Consider the following 17,498-nt stretch of genomic DNA (forward strand, 5'->3'; position numbering starts at 1 on the left):
TATATTATATTATATTATATTATACATAAGGCCAAATTATATTGCTAGCATGTTTCCATAAATGTCTATACATTCTTATATATTAATATATATATATATTTTTTTTTTTTTTTTTATATTTATGTTTAATTTTTCATTGGTATATTTTTGTAGGAGCAAAAACACAGGGATAAGAATGCAAAATTAAGAAAAGAGACAGAATTAAAGAAATCCTTAGATTACATCAAAAATTATAGATGGGAACGTTGTATATCCTATTTGCATTATTCCAACTGCTTAAAAGATAAGAATATAGAATTTGAATTGGAATATAATTATTCTAACCCCACCTTAGAAGAGTTAAAAAAAGATATGCATTTTTATGATGAAGAGGACGATAATGAAGAAGAAAGTACACAAAATGATAACCCAAATGACAAAACAGATGACGTACCATTATTATTACCTTTGGATGTATTCAATTTACCATCAACTTATGATATGTATGATTCATATTATAAATCTTCCACATATTATAGTAAAGACGAAAAAGAAGATAAGGCAAAAATTAAATTTCCAGATAATTCACAAAACAAATTTGATATTATGTGTGATTTTAAAAAATGCGAAAATACTAACATATCTGTGGAAGAATCAATTAATTTAAATCATATGTATTATAACTTTCCTTCTTCATATTACGTCTTCAACTATTTATTTAACGATTATGTGGAAGATTTATCTGTGGTAGATCAAATTAGAATACAATCAAAAATCTAACAAATGTAGCATAAGAGAGGAAAAAATAAAATAAAATAAAATAAAATAAAACAAAATACAATACAATACAAAACAATAAAGTAGAAAAAAAAAAAAAAAAAATTAATTTTCTTGGGCGTCATAATTAACATACAATTATATTATGACTGCTCTAAATGAAGGATGAATTATTTTTTTATATTTTTTTCCTAAATTGTTTATAATTTTTATTTGATTTTTTTCTATATTTATACAAAAAAAAAAAAAAATAAATAAATTATTTTTTTTTAGAATATATTCATATGATGATTTACATAGAGGTAATATAAATATATTACTTATGAGTTTAAATTTTCACCCAAATATAAATTGATTTTTTACATTTTCTATACATAAATATAAATTGATTTTTTACATTTTTTACACATAAATATTATTTTTTTTTCTTTTTTTTTTTTTCCATTTTTCACATATAAATGTAATTATTTATTTATTTTTATTTATTCTATTATTACAAGCATAAAAGTTATGTAGCTCTTACAACAACATATAATGAATACAAAAAAGTTTTTCCTTAACTATAATATTATTCTATATTATCTTAAAAAAAAAGAAATACATATATTGAATGATATATATATTTTCTTTAATTATAAATAGGATATATATTTAATACAACTATAAATTGTATATTTGTTAATAAACAAAATGATATTATATGTATAATTTAATTGAAACCATCAAATAATTTAAATTTTTAAGACATTCATTATTTTATATTCTTTTGGCTTTTCAAGATACTTAAAAAAAAAAAGGAAAAGATTAACGTAATTTTTTTTACATATCCTTAAAAAGAATTATAATTTTTTTTTTTTTTTAAGTTTAATGAAAAAAATATTTATCAAACGAAAAATATATATATATATATATATATATATATATATATACTTAATATATATATTCATACTGTGGCATATTAAATTACATATTATATATTATATATATATATATATATCTTACACATAAATAAAAAAAAAAAATTAAAAATATAATATTATTTTAATATAAAAAATAGTGTACTACTCTTATAGAGGTATATTATATTAATAAATAATATGAAAATTTGTAGGTTAAGTTCATTTAATATATTATAAAAAAATATTATTATATTATAATTATTATTCCTTGGTTATTATATAATATAATATAATATAACATATATTAATATATAATATTAAAAAAATATTATCAATATATATTTTTATTATATTTCTTAAAATAAAAATACGTACATATAATATATATATATTATACATAATTTTATTTCTTCCTAATATATTATATATATGTATTATATATATAATATACATGACATATATTTAAAAACAAACATGTATTATTAAAAAAAAAAACATTTTAATTTATTTACTTTATTTAAAATTTCTTTTATTACAAAAAAAAAAAAATAAAATAATAATAATATTTTTTATTTAACGTTTATTTTTTATGAATACATAAAGATATATTTATACTACAAAATATAAAATACCTTTTTGCAAATTATATTGTTATAAATATATTTTGAAGTAGAATTTTTTTTTTTTTTTTTTATCCTTATTAAAATAAAAAATATAAATATATAAAAAATTATATATTTATTTTATACACTTCTTGAGAAGTTCTCATATATATATATATATATATATATATATATATATATATATTTTTATATTAAATCCTGTGTTTGTATTTTTTTTTTTAAAAAAATATAAAATCTGAAATGGCATCATATGTAGGAAGAGAAGCACCTTATTTTAAGGCTGAAGCTGTTTTTGCAGATAACACATTTGGAGAAGTAAATTTGCATGATTTTATTGGAAAGAAATATGTATTATTATATTTTTATCCATTAGATTTTACGTTTGTATGTCCATCTGAAATCATTGCATTAGATAAAGCTCTTGATGCATTTAAGGAAAGAAATGTTGAATTAATAGGCTGTAGTGTGGATAGTAAATATACTCATTTGGCATGGAAAAAAACACCATTAAGTAAAGGAGGTATAGGAAATATCCAACATACATTAATATCTGATATTACTAAAAGTATATCAAGAAGTTATAATGTGTTGTTTGGTGATAGTGTATCATTAAGAGCATTTGTATTAATCGACAAGCAAGGTGTTGTTCAACATTTACTTGTTAATAATTTAGCGATTGGTAGATCCGTTGAAGAAGTCTTAAGAATTATTGATGCTGTACAACACCATGAACAACATGGAGATGTTTGCCCAGCAAACTGGAAAAAGGGAAAGGTAGCCATGAAACCATCAGAAGAAGGTGTTAGTGAATATTTATCAAAGTTGTAAAATTAGAAGGAGAAAAAAAAATTAAAATATATTTACTCACAAAGGGGAAAAATAAAAAAAATAAAATATATTCATTATGTTATGCACATTATATATATATATATATATATATATATATATTTATATATTTATATATATTTATATGTTTACATTCAATCTAATGTTCGGCAATATACCTTGTGTGACGATACATACACATATATAATATATATACAAGATACGTAGTGTAGTTCTTTTTCATATATTTATACATACACCTAATATAATAATTATACCAATTATTATTTTATTTTATTTTATTTTATTTTTATTTTTTTTCCTCCAAACCCACCTAAAATTCATTACCTATTATTCATATATTTTCGAAAACTATGTATTTAAAAAAGTAAATAAAATAATAACAATATAATAATAATATAATAATAATATAAGGTTAATTTATTTGCACATTTTTTTTTTCTTTTTTTCTTTTTTCACTTTTTGGAAAATAACATATATATATTTTATATGGTTAACATATGAGACGTAGTAATAAGAAGAAGTAATAAAATGATAAACAACCGATAAGTATATTATATAAGAATGAAATAATATACACACAAAGGAAAAATGTAAAACTAATTTTACCAATTCGATATAGTAATTTAATGTGCATATGTAAAAGAAATATATATATGTATATATATATATATATATATATATATATTGCAACCTAATAAAAATATATGATATTCATATATTAGTTATATTATATATATATATATATATATATATATATATATATATATATATACATAATATATTTTTTTCCTTTATTATATAAAATATAAATACAAATCTCATTTAGTAAAGGGTATATATTATTTATAAAATTATCATATTTATTTATTTATTAGTCAAAATATCGTATACAATTTGTATTGTAAAAAGTATTAAAAATAAAGAATAAAATAATAATACACTAATATTATATTTCGATCATAATATAATATATATTATTGTATATATTATATAATACATATTTCTAATAATATTATTTATAAATATGATAATACATATATTATATAAGCATTAATATTAAAAAAAATAATAATAATAAAATAAAAAGAAAAAAAGAAAATAAAATAAAAAAAAAAAGAAAAAAAAAAAAAGAGTTAATATTAAAATATAACAAGTAAACTTAGTTGTTAATATTAAAAATATGATATGATTTTAAATATATGGAAAATATTCTGTATTTCCATTTTTTATTTGTATTATTGTAAATATCTTTATATATATATTTTTAGAACAAAATATTTTTTAATATGATAATAAATATACACATATTAATAATATAATTTTTAAACGGAAGATTTTTATTTTTTTTACAAATATAAAATAAAAACAAAATATTTAAATATAAATTGCATATATATGAAATTTAACCACTATAAGTACACACATATATACATACATATATATATATATATATATATATATATATTGAATCCCAAAATATTACATATATAAATTATTATAAAAAAATAGGAGACCACATTTTTCTCCATTGCATATTTTCAATATATGAAGAAATACTTTTAACTTTTTAATTCTTTTTATTATATAATTTTTTTGTTTTGTTTTAAAAATGTGTAAGAATATATATTTCTATATTATTTTAATTTTAAAATTGTTCATTGTACTAGCTGACAAAAGCGACAATAGTATTTGTAAACCTTCTGTTAAAATATCATGTGCTCACAATTGTTGTAAGAGTAAATTATCTTTTATGTATAATTGTTGGAAACACTATGATAAATATAGTAATATAATAAAAGATAATTTACAAAAAGAAGAAGATACAGTTGTTCAATTACAAGATCATGATAATATTGATATTGTCGAACATGTTGAAACCATGCCAATGTCCTTTCAGCTGACTACACACACAATTATTTTATTTAACAAATGGGAAACCAAATCGGTAAGAAGAAAATATATATAAATAAAAAATGGAGTTATATATCGTATAATATGCAAATGTATTTTTTTTTTTTTTTTTTTTTTTTATTTATTTATATACATAACATCTTCTATTTATAAGATGTTGTATTATATAATTATATTGAAATTTAATTATGCATGAAAGTACAAATAAATAAATATATATATATATATATATATATATATATATTTATATTTATATTTATATATTTATATACATGTTTATTATTTCTTTCTTTTTCTTTTTCTCCTTCTGTTTTTATGTAGGCCCTCTCTTACTATATATCGTTGGTTTTATGTTTCTTCTTTGGTATAATATCAGTAGGATTTAAAGTAGTCAGATTAAATGTGGAACATGCCTTGCCGAAAACGGAAGATACAAATATATTTAAGAGCTTAGTTTTATTTAAAAATAATTCCTATAGAATGTTATTATCGTTCGTAATATATTCATGGGATTATTTACTTATGCTTATAGTTATGACATTTAATGTTGGTTTATTTGTAGCTGTTGTTTTAGGTTTATCATTTGGTTTTTTTATATTTGGAAATAAATTTGTATCATCCAAAAAATGCTCACCAGATGATTTGGATGTTCATAAAGAATTTACAGCTGATCCAGCTTGTTGTGGATGTTAATATGTATATAAGAAAAAATGTTATATATATATATAATATATATATTTTTGAAAAATGATACATAAATATATATGTTATACTTCTTTTCAGTAAGCAACAATAATACACATTTAATGAGAATATAAGACATACATGTGGCATATATAAATATATATATATATATATATATAATATATATTTGTTTATATATGTGGGTAACTTCCAAGAAAACAAAAAAAAATTAAAAAATATATTATTTTCCTTTTTTATTATACGTATATAAAATATTTTAATATGTAATCAAATAATATATAGTGAAAAATTATTAATATATATACATGTGGATAAAATGTTGTCATTTTAAAAGTTGTATTTTTATTTCTAATTATTATTGTTTTTTTAGTTGTCATATTTTTTATTTTTTTTTTTTAAGCCGAACAGAATTATATATATATATATATATATAATATACTAATACATATATTAATATATATATTATATATATTTTATATATTTATATGTTATTTTATTTTTACTTATTTTTTAAAAATATAATATTACCATATTGTATACATAAAATTATAAAAACACCTTTATATTATTTATATTTGTTTCATGATCATATAATATATGAATACGTTTATGCTTTAATACATATATTTTTAAAACGATCTAGTTTAATTTTAAAAGAAAAAAATTATATAAAAAAAAACAAAAACATATAAGAAAAAGATAGATAAATAAATAGATTTTATATATAGATATATAAATATTTATTATATTCAAGTAATAAAAAGAATATTTTAAAATATATATTTTTTAGTACCAAATTATATTATATTATATATATATATATATATATATATATATAAAATAGAAATATTTTTATAAAATAAAAAGAATTGCCACATTCTTATTAAATACATAAAGAGGAAAAATATATTTATTAACCCATTTTGACCATATTATAATTTACAAATTATAAAGATTTTGCGGTTTTATATAATACTTATAAAGTGTCGTTTTATATTATATATATATTTTTTCTTTATGAAATGTGAGAGTGAGAAAAAATGATTGCTTTTTAAATTTAAGCAAAAAGTTATTTTTTGTGATAATGTAAAATTATAAAAGATTAATGTTACATTATTGCAAATAAATAAAAAACAAATATATATTTATAAAATATATATATATATATATATATATATATATATATATATATATATATTTATTTATTTATATTTATAGAAGGCTTGAATATTTATCCTTTTGTAATATATAAATGTGATATAAAATTATTTTATAAACATTATGTATATTTGTTTAATCTAATTAAGCACCCTTAATATAACTACAAAATAATCATATATATATGTATATTTTCATATAAACGCATAATTATAGTTTTGTCATATATTTTTTGATAGGAAAAAATATAATGTCTTGGCATTTGTTACAAGTCCACATAGAGACAAAGAAAAAAAAAAAAAAAAAAACAAAAGGAAAGGAAAGGAAAGGAAAGAATAAAAAATTAATTTAATATTAATAAATACATACTACACAACTTATGTGTAAAGATAATTAGTACTGTATATGGTAATATATAAAAAATGAGACATGAAGGAAAGAATAAATGAAAAGTTTAAAATAAATTCATATCAAGATTATTCTGATAAAAATAGTGAATGGAATATTGACGATGCAATTAATTATATAAAAAGAAATGCCTTTTTTAAAAAGTATAAAGATATTAACGATGTTAATGATATATGTGATATTAATGTAGATGATCATATAAATGATGATGACAAATTCTATCAGAATTTCGAGAATATCTTAATAGAAGAGAAAAAATATTTAAAAAAGTTGTTGAGAGAAAGCCGATGGAATGATAATATATTAAAAGAATATATGGATGGAAAAGTACTAGAGAATGAGGAAAATGAAGAATCTGGTTTAATGTATGTTTATAATACATGTTATAATATATTAAGCAGTAAAAATGAGATCAGTGATATTAATAATAAAGATAATAGTATGAACAATTCTAATTATAACGAGGGTTATATTATTATTAATAAGAATAATACTATGAAGAAAATTTATATAAATGAAATAAATGAATTACTAATTGAAATAATATATATAACTTTAACAACAGAGAATTTAGAAAATAGTTTAGTAGATTTATTAGGAGATCGTTTTTTAGATTTTATAATACAAATTATAAAAAATAAAGAACAAATAGAAAAAGATATCAAATTATTAAGTAAGCAAATAGTTATAAAAGAAAATACGTTAGTATCTAATTTTTTTATTACTAATAAAAGTTCTAAGAAAATAAAAAATCAACACATTTTATATAAAAAAGAAAACATAGAAAAAATAATTGATCATTTCTTATATTTGTTAACAGATGATTCATATAACCAGATGAAAAAAATTTATATACCAAATGATCAAGATAAATTAGAAGAAATACATGTACCGAAAAATACTATTTATTCATATACAGACAATATTACAAAGGTTAAAATTAGTAGATTAGAAAATTTACAATTTCATAAAAAGGAATTGGTTTCAGTAAATGTTTTACCGTTTTGGCATAAATATATATTTGATTTTGAATATTTCAATTATGTACAATCGAAAGTATTTAATTCAGCGTTCAGAAGTAATAAAAATTTGTTAGTATGTGCACCTACTGGTTGTGGAAAAACAAATATAGCCTTATTAGTTATTTTACAGCAAATTATTTTATTCTGTGAACAAAATAAAATTAAGTTGGAAAAAATTGTTACATCGTATTTGATAAAAAATGGACTATTATCATGTGATGAGGATATTAAGAAAAGAAATGATGACAATGAAAGGACTAGGGATGAACTAAAGAGTTATGGGTATAATGAACCAAATAATTACGTTGATAATAATAATAATAGTGATAATGATGATAATAATAATAATATTAATATTAATAGTGAGGGTGAGGGTGATATTATCCATTTAAGTGACAATGGTGAAAAAAATTTTGATGATGATAATAATTTTGATGATAATAATTTTGATGATAATAATTTTGATGATAATAATTGTGATGATAATAATTTTGATGATGATGATTATGATGGTGAAAATTACTGTGGACATATAAATTCTAAAGAATTTAAAATAATTTATATTGCACCTATGAAATCACTAGTTTTTGAAATAACCAATTTGTTCAGAAAAAAATTAAAAATATTTAATTTGAATGTATGTGAATATACAAAAGAATATAGTTTAAGCTCAAACGAACTTGAACAAGTACATATAATAGTAACTGTGCCAGAGAAACTAGATATTCTTTTACGAAATAGTAATTATTCCACAACTGTATCTGATGAATCTTTAATTAAATATATAAAATGTTTAATATTAGATGAAGTACATTTATTAAATACAGATAGAGGTGATGTTATCGAAACTATCGTTTCTCGATTTTTACAATATTCAGAAACTTCACAATCGATTAGAAGAATAATGGCCATGTCAGCTACGTTACCTAATTATAAGGATGTACGTGACTTTTTAAAAGTTGAAAATGATATGTGTTATTATTTTAGCGAAAAATATCGATCAATTCAATTAGATAAAACATTATATGGGATACATGAAGAAAATAATAATAAATTATATATTGCTAAAAATATATATACATATAATGAAATAATAAATAGTCTTAAAAAAGATAAACAATGTATTATATTTGTATGTTCTAGAAATGAGACAAATAAAACCATTGAATTTTTAATTAATCATGCATTAAAAAATAATGAAATAGAATATTTTGTAAATAATGTTTATACAGATAATGATATTAAAAAGAAAATTAAGAAATCAAATAATCTATATATTAAACAATTTTATGAATATGGATGTACTATACATCATGCTGGTATGAGCAGATCAGATAAGATATTAGTAGAAAGTTTATTTAAGAAAAAAGTTTTTAATGTATTATGTTGCACTTCAACACTTGCATGGGGTGTTAATCTACCTGTACATACTGTAATAATTAAAGGAACTAATTATTTTTCATCGGAAAGTGGTAAATTAGAAGATATGGATATATTAGATATAAATCAAATATTTGGTAGATGTGGTAGACCCCAGTATGAAAGTCATGGCCATGCTATTTTAATAACAGAAAGAACCAAGTTATATAAATATATAAAATTATTAACAAATAATACTGTTATTGAATCTAATTTTTTAAAAAATATAGAAAATCATTTAAATGCAGAAATAAGTATAGGAACAATAAAAAATATTGAAGATGGTATAAAATGGTTAGAATATACTTATTTGTTTATACGTATGAAAAAGAATCCTTATTTATATGATGTCGATATAAAGAATGATTTAAATTTATATAATAAAAGAAAAGACATTATAATGAAAGCAATTCAAAATTTGAGTGAAAATAAGCTAGTCAGAAGAGTACTTTTAACAAATGATTTTATTGGTACATTCTATGGTCAAATAGCTGCTAAATATTATGTAGATTATAAGACTATTGGAATGTTTGCAGAAAATATTCAGAATAATAATTATATAGAAATAATTCAAGTAATTAGTAAAGCAAAAGAATTTGAAAATATACAGATTAGAAATGAGGATATGAAAGATTTTCTTTATTTAAAAGATAAATGTGATATAAAAGAAGAATATGATGAATCTAAAAATATGACATTACGTATATTAATTGAAGCATATTTAAGAAGATTACAAATAAATAATTTTTCTATAATTTGTGAAATAAATTACATTGTACAGAATATTATAAGAATATTATATGCATATTATGATATATGTTTAAATATTCTAAAGAATATATCTAATTTAATAATGAATACACATAATCTTATTGTGGCTATTTTAAGAAGGTTACCAATTAATTGTGGAATCTTTAGACATTTCTGTTACAAAAATGAAATGTTAGAAAAAAATAAAAAAGCCTTTCTTACAAATAAGGATAGATTAAAAAATAGAAAAAAGGATAATGAAGAATCTGATAAAAAAAATAATATATCAGATAGAAATGTTGGAGTACATTTAATTGATATAAATGAAGATAATGAATATAGTAATAATAATAATAATAATAGAAGAAATCAGAATTATACTGTATATTTAAAAGAAGCAGCAGTTAATATCTTAGAAAAGAAAAATTTAACCTATGAATCAATAGAACATCTTAGTAAAAAGGAACTATTGTTTTTTATGAGAAATGAAATATACACTAATCAAATTTTATATTATAGAAATATTATACCAAATTTAGATATTGATGGTTATATTCAACCTATAACACAAACTATAATGAAAATTAATTTAAATGTAAAATTAACAAATACTATATGGTCCGATCAATGGAATGATATAATAGAAAATTTTCATATTTTTCTATTAAATACATTAAACAATGATATTCTATATTTCCAAAAATTTTCAATACATAAAAAAGATAGGAAAAAAATACATGACATATCTTTTGAATTCCCATTATCTAATCAAATACCACCTCAAATTACAGTTCAGTTCTTATCAATGAATTGGTGTAATTTATCATTTGTTCATATTTTTAATACGAATAATCTATTTATTAATCAGAAAATAAATGTATTTTCGGAAATTCTACCATTGACACCTTTGTCAACTAATGTATTGAATATTCCAAACTATATCAAATTTTTTTCCTTTAAATATTTTAACCCTATTCAAACGCAGATGTTTCACGCAACATTTCATACGGACGAAAATATATTATTGGGTGCCCCAACGGGTAAAATAAAATAAAAAGAAATAAAAAAAAATAAATAAATAAATAAAAAGAAATAAATAAAAAGAAAGAAATAAAAAGAAATAAATAAAAAGAAATAAATCAAAAGAAATAAATAAAGAAAAAAAAAAGGGAATATTATAATATATATATATATATATATTTTTATTTATTCATTTGTTAGATAATATTTACAACTTTCATTTATATTTCATTGTTCATAACTTTTTGTTTAATAGGTAGTGGAAAAACAGTCATTGGTGAACTGTGTATTTTAAGAAACCTACTAAGGTGCGAAGGTCAAAAGTCAGTTTATATTTGCCCAATGAAAGCTATTGTAAATGAAAGATATAAAAGCTGGAAATGCAAGTTTAAAAGTTTATTTAATAAAAACGTAATTGAATTAACAGGTGATAAGAATGAGAATAAAGAAAATATTGCTGAGAGTAATATAATTATATGTACTCCTGAAAAATTAGATGTAATAACAAGAAATTGGAAAAACAAAAAATTTGTTAAAAATATAAATTTAATAATATTTGATGAAATACATTTATTAGGACAAGAAAATCGTGGAGGTGTAATTGAAATATTAGTTAATAGATTTAAGAATATGCAAAATGAATTAAATAAAAAAATAAGATTAATTGGTTTAACAACAGTTATAACAAGTGTTGATGATTTAATTTTATGGTTAGATGTAAAAGAAAATTATCTTTTTAATTTCCCTTCATCATGTCGTATAGTACCTTGTAAAACACATATTTTAGGCTTCACACAAAAGGCATATTGTAATAGAATGTCTGTTATGAATAAAAATGTTTTTGATTCCATAAATCAGTATGCTCAAACAAAAAATGTGCTAATTTTCGTTTCATCCAGAAGACAAACAAGACTTACAGCTTATGATATTATATCACTAAATCTGAGTTCCCATAATTTGAATTTTCTTCATGTGGAAAATTTATTAAATGATAAAAATCACATAGATTTTTTACTCAACACACAAAAAAAGAATAAAAAAAATAAGATTAATAATAAAGATATGAATGAGGGTGATAATAATATATCAGAAAAAATAAACACGTCTGAATACACAGAATATAAAATGAATATTAATAGGAAAGATAACATTGCTTCTTCTAATAATATGTCTTATTATCATAAGAGTAGTGTAACGGATGAACATAATATAAATCAATGTAACAATAATGATGATAATAATAAAGGCTTTTTTGGATATATGAAAAAAAAGACTTTAGGTAATGATAAAATTAAAAAGGAGTACAAGCAATATAATAATGAAGAGGATATTAAAATACATAATAATGATAATAATAATTTTTGTGATAATGAAATCTATGATTATAACATATTATTTAATAATAGTAAATTATCGGAAGAAGAAAAAAAAAATGTTGCAAATATACTATTTCAAAATTATTTAAATTTGATTGAAAATGAACATTTAAAAGAAGTTTTGAAATATGGAATAGGTATACATCATGCAGGTTTAAATGAAAATGATAAAACTATTGTGGAATATTTATTCTTAAATAAAATTATACAAATATTAATATGTACATCAACTCTAGCATGGGGTATTAACTTACCAGCTTATTTAGTAATAATTAAAGGTAATGAGTTTTATGATGCAAAAACAAAAAAATATAAAGATATTCCGTATACTGATTTATTACAAATGATTGGAAGAGCAGGAAGACCACAATTTGATGATAAAGCCTTAGCAATATTATTAGTTCAAGAAAAACGTAAAAATGCTATTAAGAATTTTCTATATCATCCTATGAATATTGAATCAAATATTATGGAAAACTTTAATGAACATATAAATGCTGAAATATGTTCAAATGTTATTAATAATAAAGAAGACATTTTTAATTATTTAACCAAATCTTATTATTTTAAAAGATTATTTTCTAACCCTTCTTATTATATAAAAGAAGTACAATATGTACAATTTTTTGAAAATAGTAAATTATCAACACATGCCAAAAAAATTATATATGATCATTTGAACGATGTAATAGAAAATGGTATTAAATTTTTAGTTCAAAATAAATGTCTAGAAGTTGTACAAGAAAATTATATTCTCAATTATTATGCTACTCCGTTAGGCCATATAGCATCTATGTATTATATTAAATGTGAAACGGTTTATTTTTTTTATACAGCTATACAAGCTGGAAAGAAACACAAAAATGACAAAATGAAGAATATGAATAGTACAAATATTGATCATAATACAATGGATCATGTTGATAGTATAAATGGTGATGATGACAAAATGAATCATGTGGATAATACAAATGGTAATAATAATAATAATAATACAAATGCTGATAATAACAATATGAATGGTGATGATAACAATATAAATGGTGATGATAACAACATAAATGGTGATGATAACAATATGAATGGTGATGATAACAATATAAATGGTGATAATAACAATATAAATGGTGATGATAGCAATATAAATGGTGATGATAACAATATAAATGGTGATAATAACAATATGAATGGTGATATAGACAAATTAAATGATAATATGCAGAATGATTTTTGCACTTTAAAAAATGATTCTCTCGAATTTTACGACATATTTGAATTAGTTGCACAAGCAAAAGAATTTGATGACATACCATTAAGACATAATGAAGATAAATATAATGTGAAATTAAGAAATCAAATACCTTTGGATATAGATATGAATATGCCTAATGTAAAAACTTATCTTTTATTATTATCACGTTTTTATGAATGTACATATGAAACTGTTGATTATCATATTGATTTAAAATTAGTAATGGATCAGATAGCTAGAGTTATTAATGCTTTTATTGATATCTGTTTGTTATTTCATAATTATAATTATATAAAAAAGTTAATTTTAATATTTAATTGTATAAATCAAAAAGTAAAGCCAAATACAAATTCGTTATATATTATTAAAGATATAACGGAATATCAAATATATAAATTAAAACAATTAGATATATATAATATTAATCAATTAATTAAATTTGATAAGTCTTATTTGTATTCCTTAAATATATTTGATATAACACAAATAAATTTTATTTTACAATTGCCTGTCTTTAATATGAATGTCAAATTATTTTATAAAGACATTCATTCAGAGAATGAAAAAGAAAAAGAAAATAAAAATCAAGAGAAAAATAGAAACACAGCAAATTCGTATGTAAATATACCATACGTTCAACATTTTAGGAATCAACATAAATATTCTTTTAAAATTAATTCTTATTACTCAAATGAAATAGTTATTAAGCTTTTTTTCAATTTCATGAACAGAACGGGAAAGGAAGCATCATCTCAGAATGTTCAATGGTAAGGAAAAAAAAAAAAACTAACTAAATAGTAAATATAAATAAATAAATAAATAAATAAATATATATATATATATATATATATATATATGTGTATGCTAATTTTTAAATATACATTCATTCTTCATATAATTCACATATTATATTTTTTTTAGGTTTGCTATTCTTCATGATACAGAACAAGATGAATCTATATCAATTAAACGATTTAATAATAACAACTTAAAAAAAGTATCTGTTATTTCATTCACGTAAGTTAAATATATATATTTATATATATAATTATATTTTTTCTAGTTCTACATTTTATAGAGAAAAATTATATATATAATTATTTTCCACATAATAATAAATATTTCTTTTATGCACATTAATTTTTTTTTTTTTTTTTATTATATTAAATAGACTAGAGGATATGGAAAAGGGGAAATACAATTTCGTAATATATATTCATAATGATACTTATTATGGAATAGAGCATGAAGTGAGAAAAAAAAATAAAAAAATATAATTATAAGATACACACAAAGATATATACACACAAATACATACACACACGCAAAGAACAAAATATTAAATAAAAACATATTTTTATATATAATATATATTATACATTAAAAAATTTATTTTCTTTAACTTTTCTCATTTTCAGGCACATATAGAACTTTGTATTGAATAATAAAAAGAAAAGCAAATCGAAAAAAAAAAAAACTTAAAAGAATTCCACCATATAATTTTTTTTTTTTTTTTTTTTTTTTTTTATTTCAATAAGATGGAATTAAATTGGAGGGAAGATTTTGAAGAAATAGAAATAACAATAAATAAAGAAAAGGAAGAAGGAAAAAAATTATTTTATAATTTTTTTGCTTCTGGTGATTTTTTTTTTGTTGAGAATTATGATTATTTTGAATTAGGTAATACCCAAGACATATTAATAACAGAAGCTTATATTAAAATAGTTGATAAAAATGATGCTATAAATATAGATTTATATGATAGGATAAGTATAAAAAAAGGGGATATAAAAATACGAAAGAACAAAAAAATTATAATTTTAAATCTAAGAAAAAAAGAAAAGAAATTGTGGGGTTATTTACATTTTTTCTCTATATTTGTTATTTATAAAAACGAAATATGTCCAAATTTATTAAAATGTACAAAAGAAGAAAAAAATAATATCATGTCAAAAGAACATATATTTAAAGCATTTATGAATAAAAGAAGGATGGATAGTTTAGAACATTTGAAAAAAATGATGAAAAAAGAGAAAAGTTTGAATAAAGAATTTTTAAACAAGTTAGAAGATGAAGCACAAAAAATACAATGTAAATTGGAAGAAGTAAAATATGAACAATTTAAAATGCAAAAGGAGAATATTAAAAAGAGGGCTATCGATTTTATATATGATGATAAAACAGAAGGTTGGAAGGATCAAAATGATATATCTAATAATAAGGAAAATTGTAAACATAAGGAATACAATAAGGATGCTATAAATAATAAGCATCATGTACCTTTAAATAATAATAATAATAATAATAATAATAATAATAATCAACATGTTGAATATAATTTACATAATAATAATGAATGTGATATAAATAAAAAGAACTTAATATTTTGTAAGAATAATATAAAAACTGAAAAGCCAGTTATTGGAAATTATTATAATGAAAAGAAAGTTATAGAATTGAAATTTACACAATTAAAAAAAAACGAACTACCTGCAAGAGAATCAAGGAATTTAAAAAAATCCTTATCTAATTATTCATCGACGAAAAACTTTTTTTTAATTATACTAATTGAAAAGGCAAAAAAAATGTTTTTTAGAAATTTGGATTTTAATAGTTCCTTAGAAGTATTAAAATCGATAACAGAATGTATTTCGAAAGGTAGGGATATAAATATTATAGGACATGTATATGTACTTTTATAAAATATTAATATATATATATATATTTATTTATTTATTTATATTTATATTTATATTTATTTATTTGTATTATTGCATTAATATTACAGGAAACAAATTAATTAAAGAGGAGCATATTAAAGTATCAGCTAACATTTCCTTATTATACCTATTAACAAACAACCTAGATAAATGTATTGAAGAATGTGACAAATGTGTAGACTTAATAAATGAAGAAATTAAAACATATAATGTTCAACATAAACATTGTGAAATTATACATAAAGAAGAAGATGTATTAAAAATTTTTTATTCATTAGAAGAAATAAAATCTGAAAATTATATCAAATATCTTTATATTATATATGTAATGGTTCTATTAAGAAAAATATATGCTAAAATTAAGCAGAAGGAAAAGTGGATAGATGTTCAAAGCCTTTTTCTTTCTATTGAGAAGGTTCAAGAATATTTACCAACTTCTATTTATAAAAGTATAAAAATGGATATGAACAATATTCACTTTTTTGAAGTAATAAAGGAACATCTTCTTCATACAAATGTTTTAAGTAATAACAAATATTGATATAAACATATATATAATATGTATATAATATATATGTATATATATGTATATTTTTTTTTTTTTTTTTTTTTTTTTTTTTTTTTTTTTTT

General features: G+C 19.4%; 5 protein-coding genes across 5 annotated transcripts in view; all 5 read left to right on the forward strand.

Annotated features, from left to right (window-relative positions):
* PRSY57_1438100 (hypothetical protein) overlaps nucleotides 1-759 on the forward strand; it is a gene marked incomplete at both ends in the record, with an annotated part of 1,784 nt that extends 1,025 nt beyond the window's left edge. Inside the window, one exon of the mRNA XM_020115324.1 lies at nucleotides 154-759. Coding sequence (XP_019969981.1) covers nucleotides 154-759 — 606 coding nt within the window.
* Nucleotides 760-2,518: 1,759 nt separating this feature from the next.
* Nucleotides 2,519-3,106, forward strand: PRSY57_1438200 (thioredoxin peroxidase 1; the record flags this gene model as incomplete). Its single annotated transcript, XM_012909979.2, has 1 exon — nucleotides 2,519-3,106. One exon carries the CDS (start codon nucleotides 2,519-2,521, stop codon nucleotides 3,104-3,106), a length of 588 nt encoding a protein of 195 aa, XP_012765433.1.
* A 1,630-nt stretch (nucleotides 3,107-4,736) lies between these two features.
* PRSY57_1438300 (copper transporter, putative) lies at nucleotides 4,737-5,731 on the forward strand (the record flags this gene model as incomplete). Its single annotated transcript, XM_012909980.2, has 2 exons — nucleotides 4,737-5,072; nucleotides 5,360-5,731. 2 exons carry the CDS (start codon nucleotides 4,737-4,739, stop codon nucleotides 5,729-5,731), a joined length of 708 nt encoding a protein of 235 aa, XP_012765434.1.
* A 1,599-nt stretch (nucleotides 5,732-7,330) lies between these two features.
* PRSY57_1438400 (DEAD/DEAH box helicase, putative) lies at nucleotides 7,331-15,593 on the forward strand (the record flags this gene model as incomplete). The annotated part of the gene is made up of 5 exons (XM_012909981.2): nucleotides 7,331-11,540; nucleotides 11,777-14,915; nucleotides 15,070-15,165; nucleotides 15,320-15,398; nucleotides 15,567-15,593. 5 exons carry the CDS (start codon nucleotides 7,331-7,333, stop codon nucleotides 15,591-15,593), a joined length of 7,551 nt encoding a protein of 2,516 aa, XP_012765435.2.
* A 93-nt stretch (nucleotides 15,594-15,686) lies between these two features.
* PRSY57_1438500 (hypothetical protein) overlaps nucleotides 15,687-17,498 on the forward strand; it is a gene marked incomplete at both ends in the record, with an annotated part of 5,104 nt that continues 3,292 nt past the window's right edge. Inside the window, 2 exons of the mRNA XM_020115325.1 lie at nucleotides 15,687-16,806; nucleotides 16,937-17,392. Coding sequence (XP_019969982.1) covers nucleotides 15,687-16,806; nucleotides 16,937-17,392 — 1,576 coding nt within the window. The remainder of the gene's footprint in view (nucleotides 16,807-16,936; nucleotides 17,393-17,498) is intronic.

The sequence above is a fragment of the Plasmodium reichenowi genome, chromosome 14 (genome assembly GCF_001601855.1).
Source record: "Plasmodium reichenowi strain SY57 chromosome 14, whole genome shotgun sequence".
NCBI classification, from domain to species: Eukaryota; Apicomplexa; class Aconoidasida; order Haemosporida; family Plasmodiidae; genus Plasmodium; species Plasmodium reichenowi.